Source organism: Propithecus coquereli, unplaced genomic scaffold (genome assembly GCF_000956105.1).
Source record: "Propithecus coquereli isolate 6110/MARCELLA unplaced genomic scaffold, Pcoq_1.0 Scaffold175, whole genome shotgun sequence".
Classification (NCBI taxonomy): domain Eukaryota; kingdom Metazoa; phylum Chordata; class Mammalia; order Primates; family Indriidae; genus Propithecus; species Propithecus coquereli.
The window spans coordinates 24,791-31,579 of NW_012142190.1; the positions used below are offsets into that span (position 1 = coordinate 24,791).

Consider the following 6,789-nt stretch of genomic DNA (forward strand, 5'->3'; position numbering starts at 1 on the left):
GGGTCTCACTCTTGCTCAGGCTGGTCTCTGAACTCCTGAGCTCAAACAGTTCGCCCGCCTCGGCCTCCCAGAGTGCTAGGATTACAGGCGTGAGCCACCGCGCCCGGCCGGGTTAAGATGATCTTAAACTGATACTTTACAGGACAAGTAAACTGGTTTTAGAAATAAATTTTTCTTTCTCCGTTATTAAATTCCAAGCTACTTGACTGAGAAAACAACAGTGGAAAACTTTTCACAACATTTATTGCTTTATTGGTAGCTTTTGATTGTACAGAAAAAAGTAATTATCTTGGCATAGATCTCAAACTAGAACTGTCTTTTTTTATTGGAAGACATTTTTTTCAGTTAAGTATTCACGTGGACAGTACTGAAGAGCTTCATCCAAGAGCCCAGTTTATTTAGTTGGTGATGTTCAAGTTTGTAGCAAGTTCATCTTGGAAGGCCTGTAGTGTTGCAGTGCTCCTCAGAATCAGCTGTTTTACCAGTCTTGCTGCACTGCAGTTCTTTACTTCCTGAAGAGACCAAGCAATAATGTATATCTTAAAAATTTTTAGGTCAAAATAATGTACCGTATATACTCCAGTGGAACAGTAGAGTCTCAGCTGGGTACTTGTTAAATCACTTAAATGTATCTAAAGGTGCACTTGCAGGGTTTTTTGTTTTGTTCTGTTTTTGTCTTGCTATAGGGATTGCTGTGGCTTTGTTGGCGAATAGGCGTGACAACTTAAATAAGAACCAGTTTGCCAGATGGACTTTGCAGTTTTTAAAACAAGGTCAACTTTCCTCTCTGGAGGTCTGATATTTTATGCAGGTGACTCACTCTTTAGTAAATGACATAATATATTTGTGCTCTGGGCACTAACTAGAGAGCTTAATTTAACTATCAAACATTTATTAAACATTTTTGTGCCAGATATCTTATAGATATTGGGGAATACAAACATGTATCAAACATGGTCCTGGCCATTTATGAGTAAATAGTCTAGTAAAGGAGTTTGAAATGTATAAATTGTGGCATAATATGATATGCTATAGATATAAAATGCATGGCAAATTTTGTTCAGGGATATTTTGGAAGGTTTCATGAGGCAATATTTAAATAATTTTTAAAAAGATGTATGAAGCATACCTGGTAAAAAAGAAGGGCATTCTAGGTAGATGAGAAAAGACATAGAAGTTTTGAGATAAAGCAGTATACATGGTTTTGTTCTCTGGTCATCTGATATGGTGAGAGAATAAGCTAAATTATGGCACCATAGGTTGTAGCCACATTGTGAAGGCCTTTTAGGCTGTGCTAATAAGTGATATTGATAAGATCTGTGTTAAAAAGATAACCGTAGGAGGTTTTTTTGGCTTCTAAGGATGGAAATAGGGAGACCATTTGGAGTCTTATCAATAGTTGAAGGGAGAACTGCTAAGGCATTAGGGTTTAGGCCAGTGGAAATGAAATACAGGGGACATGTTTGAGAGACATTTGGTGAAGTAACTGTTTAGGGGGCTGGATGAGGGAGAGAGAGGAGCCAAGGATAACTGAATTTTTAGCTTAAAAGTACTTGTCACACATCTACTTAGAGACATTGAATAATAGACAGTTAGAAATGTGAGGCAAGTTTAGGATTGACTGAGAGAAATGTAGTATAGTATTTTTCGAAGCCTTCGAAGTTAAACTGTTCAGGTTTCAAATCCCATCTTTGTGCCACTGAAATGGGAAATAATCATACATACCTTAAGGAACTGTTGTAATTGTGCATATAAAACAGTAAATGGTGGCAGGTATTTTGTCTGTCTATCTAATCTGTGTATTGGAACCAGGAATGAATGTTTCAGATCGAAAGAATGATAGTATAAGAAGGAAAGAGTGGTCTAGCTAGATTTCTGGAAAGGTAAGTACTTGAACTAAGTACCTTGTTAGCTCTTTATGGAATTCCCTCAGTTGGGTTGTGGTTTCCTATTATATTCCATACTTCTGTTGAGTGTGAATACAAAAAAATGTTCCTAGAAATCTTCCTTTCAACTGTGTTGAAGATGTCATGGTGTTCAATGCTCTGTGTAAAAAAATTCTTGTAATAATTTCTGTGGAGTTTAAGTACTAAGAAAAGTGTTTCTGCTCTAACAAATTGGTATTTGTTATTTTACTAGTTGAGCAGTTTTTAAACTTCTGTTTTTTTAATTTTGGCTATTTCAAAACTTCTGAGCTTAAGGTTCAACTGAGATATTTTCCTTAGCCTGTGCTTTTGGTTTAATAATCCCTATTTCCTCTTTTATTATATGACTCTATTGTATCTTTTCTTGGAGGAAGGGCACTTAAACAACAGAAATTTATCCTCTCACGGTTTTGGAAGCTAGACATCTGAGATCAAGGTGTGAGCTGGATTGTTTTCTCCTGAGGGCTGTGAAAGAGACTATTCCATGCCTTTTGCTTAGCTTCTGGTTTGCTGGCAATCTTTGACATTTCTTGGCTTGTAGAAACAACCTCCCAATATTTGCTTTCTTTTTTTATTTTATTTTATTTTTTTGTGAAACAGAGTCTCGTTCTGTCACCCTGGGTAGAGTGCAGTGGCGTCATCATAATTCACTGCACAAGCTCCTGGGCCCAAGTGATCCTCCTGGCTCAGCCTCCTGAGTAGGTGGGATTATGGGCGCCAGCCACCACACCTGGCTTATTTTTCTATTTTTAGTAGAGACGGGGTCTCGCTCTTGCTCAGGCTGGTCTCAAACTCCTGAGCTCAAGCGATCCTCCTGCCTCAGCCTCCCAGAGTGCTAGGATTACAGGCGTGAGCCACTGTTCCCAGCCCCAGTGTTTGCTTTCATTTTTACTCAGTGTTCTCCCTTTGTGTGTCCCTGTGTCCAAATTTCCCCTTTTTATAAGAGCACCAGTCATACTGGATTAGGGCCCACCCTGGTGACCCCATCTTAACTAATTATATCTGCAGTGACCCTATACACACATAAGGTTGCATTCTGAGATACAGTGGGTTGGGACTTCAACATAGGAATTTTGGAGTGACACAATTCAACTCCTCATAGTTGTGTGGTTAAAAAAAAAGAGAGATGCTATCCCTAAAATACCTAATACATTCAACTCATGATTGGTGATCTGTGCTAGGAGGGCTTCACTTCTCTCTTGGTTATCACCAGTGGTGGTGAATGATGCTTTGGAGTTAGGTGAGAATTGACAACGTGAACTTGATCTCTTCATGACTCTCCACAGAAGCTTTATCACAAGGACTGGAAGCACATTGTTTGGAGTCATTAATAACTGTTTCCTCACAGTTCTCTTGGATGTTTTCCTTAGTTTGTGAGCTTTTGAGTGACCAGTATGTCTTACATCTTACCCAGCAACCTGCTTTAGATTTGAGTCTTTTCTTCTAGACAATGCCTGTGGGTTTTTTGTAATAGATGTGTAAAATGTTACAGTGTACCTTTTTATCATTTATATTAAAATTAAAAAGAAAAACCTACATGGAACGTTTCTCCTAATACATTCTGTTAATATACAAAGAGCATATTAGTGTTCCGTCAGAAAGGACAGGCTAACTTTTGCAAATAATTTAATAAATGGATACAAACGATAACCGCAAAAAGTAGCCATTTATTTGGCACCTAATATAAACCAGACATGACAACATACTGAATTATTATCACAACAACCCTGGAAAGTATTAAATACGAAGGGGGTAATTAAGTATGAAATGTCCGATTTCCTTAAGTACCAAGTTTGACAGTAGGTATCTCTGATATTTCACTTTGACACTTCTTGTTTTATTGTAACTGTCAAGATACATCCTTAGTCTTGCAAACACACATTTTGGCTTGTGATTATCTTTCAAATTTTTTTTTAGAGCAATTCTTTGAAACCAAGGATAAGTAAAAAATTTGTGTTATTTTCGAATATGGTCAATGCAGAGCAGACAGCTCCAAATAAATATCAATGAAGTGTTTGGGAAGGATGTGGCTAATGAACACACAGTAGTACATTGATGGTTTGAGAATTTCAGTCAACCACATAACACAAGATTGTTAACATTTTTGCATATTTATTCAGTCTTATTTTCTGTTTATGTGTAAGCACACATAATCATACTATAAATAAAAACGTGTTCACCTTTCACTCACATAGTGAATGGTTTTTACACTAAAAAGGAACAAAACTAGCTCCTGTTTTTTCTCTACTATACTCTCACACAACACTTCTGACACCAGATGTGTGGATTTTTTTCCCCATACTAACCAATTCTCCCGACTCTCTGGACACCATCTGTGTGTCTTACAATTCAGTTGTGACGCTAACTACCTGGAGTTGGTGCAGACCCCACAGGTTAAGGGCTCACAAAAGACTGCTCACCACTTCAGACTGCAGTTGCAAGTAGTGGGTTTCCAGGTTATCCACACTTCTTCTGACTTGGCTACAAATTGGGGGTTCCCACAACTTCCTCCTCAGGTTTAGTAATTTGCCATTTTGGCTCACAGAACTCAGGCAAACACTTACTTACTTTTACTGGTTTGTTATAAAGGATACAAATGAACAGTCAAATGAAATGGTAGATAGGGCAAGGTCTGGAAAAGTCCTAAGTACAGGATCTTTTGTCTTGCCACCCTTCTGGCTTGTGGATACCTTCAACCCAGAAGCTCCCTGAATCCCATAGTTTTTATGGATCTTCATCACATAGGCATGATGTATTACCTCAATCTCCAGCCCCTCTGCCCTCTCTGGAAGATGGGAGTAGGGCTGAAAGTTCCAAGTTTGTAGTCAGAGCTTGGTCTTTCTGGTGACCAGCTCCCATCTAGGAATGCAACAGGAATCACCTCCTTAGAACAAAACATGCTCCTATCACCCAGGAAATTCCAAGGGATTTAGAAGCTCTGTGTAGGAATCAGGGTCAAAGACCAAATATTAGAACAAAAGATGCTCCTGTTACCCTTGTCACTTACGAAATTACAAGGGTTTTAGGAGCTCTGTGCTGGGAACTGGAGACAAAAACAAAAGAAATACATGTTTCTTTAACAATATCACTGGCACATACAATTATTTAGTCTTTGTTATCCTCATTTTCTATGACCTCTTATTATGGAAAATTTTAAACTTTGATAAAAGTACAGAGGATAGTATAATCCCTGTCACCCAATTTCAATAGTGATTAATATTTTCCCCGTTTTTGTTTTGTTCTCCTAGTTTTTGTTTCATTTTGCTGGAGTGTTTTAAACAAATACTAGACATTAATTGCCATGATTTTTAATTATTTCATAGTTTTTCAATGAATATATTAAAATTTACTTAATCATTCTTCTTTTGTTGGACCTTTCACATTGTTTTTAATTTCTTAGTAAAATAATACCTCTCATATTTCTATATAAATCAAATTGAACATCTTCATGTTCGAATCTTTAGGTGCTTCTGATTATTTTCTTCAGCTACAACTGAAGTTGTAATCACTAACCGAAAAGATATGAACCATTAAAAATAATCTTTTTGTAATTATGAGAACAATACATTTTCATTGTGGACATTTAAAAAAAAAAGAAGAAAATAAACATTACTTCAAACTGCTTTCTAAGGAGACCTGACATCCAACTATCAGCCTTTTTTTTTTAGTTTGCTTCTTAGTAGAGGAGTCGAGGGGGGTTTTTCGTGGCTCTGCCTGGAGAAGGGCAATCCTACTTGCAGCTCAGTTTATTGGTAAAAGTGTAAGGCTTTGTACTTCCGCTAGCAGCTTAGTGCTTCCAAGTGCTCACCAGGAAGTAGCATCTAAAACACTTTGTCCTCTACTTTGTTAATACGTAATGGATTGCCGTTCTACTTCTACAACCTTTCTGTATCATCCTACCCTAAAATCAAGAGAGAACTGTCAGTATTCCTGAACTCCATCCCATTGCTACCTCTGCAGAATTTTTTCCCCCTGAATTTTGAGTTAGTGTTAGACTGCTGGTCTGTTTCAAAGGATGTATTGTGAGAAACAGTCTTGAGCAACTTGCCTCTGTTTACCATATGATGATTCCCAGGAGAAATTGCAGTGGTTTGTATTCTGTTGTCCTTTTACTAAGTTAAAGCAAGAAAACTTGATAAGGAAACTGGAAATGCAAGTGTGATTTCTTCATGTTGTGCTTTGTGGCAATTAGGTGATTAGTTTATAATAAATTACTATTTCTGTGGGAGATAGTCACCTTAAGCACTGCTTAACACATTTCTAGAGCTGAACCCATTTTATTTGATCCTGCCTTTTGTTATGAGCAGGTAAGTAAAAAAAAAATTGTGACAGAGATTTGAGACTTTAAAACTTATTAGGAACACAGAAACGAAATCAGTGTTTTATTCTCTTAAATAATTTTAAATACTTGAATTTTCCTTGTCTTTCAGTTCCAGGAATGGATGGAGGTGCTTTAACTGACGCGAGTCTTACAGATTCCTATTTCAGCACCAGCTTTATTGGAGTCAATGGATTTGGAAGCCCTGTAGAAACAAAGTATCCCTTGATGCAGGTATCCTTAGTGCAAATTTATATTGCACTAAACAATGAAGTTTATTCCAGGGGCAGGGGACATATAGAGTTTCCATTTTTTGTTAAATTTGCTGAATGGGAGGTGAGATTTTAGTAGGTAATAAGGTGGGTGGGATGTAGTGTCTCCGGTAGGACTGGAGTTAGAGCTATTGAGGGTGGGGGTCATGGGGTGACAGTGGAGTGTGTAGAGGGTGGACTCTAGTTCTACCATTTGTGTCTGTTTTGTAAGTATGCTACTTAAACTTGGTAGTGATGATGATAATTTTTAAATTTTTCAGCAGATAATACATAC

The 6,789-nt window shown here is 37.4% G+C and overlaps 1 protein-coding gene across 1 annotated transcript in view; it reads left to right on the plus strand.

Moving 5' to 3' along the window:
- The window catches only part of LOC105808467 (PAB-dependent poly(A)-specific ribonuclease subunit PAN3-like), a gene marked incomplete at its 5' end in the record, with an annotated part of 56,214 nt that overhangs the window by 22,516 nt on the left and 26,909 nt on the right, over positions 1-6,789 (plus strand). The window contains one exon of the mRNA XM_012642117.1: positions 6,356-6,477. Coding sequence (XP_012497571.1) covers positions 6,356-6,477 — 122 coding nt within the window. The remainder of the gene's footprint in view (positions 1-6,355; positions 6,478-6,789) is intronic.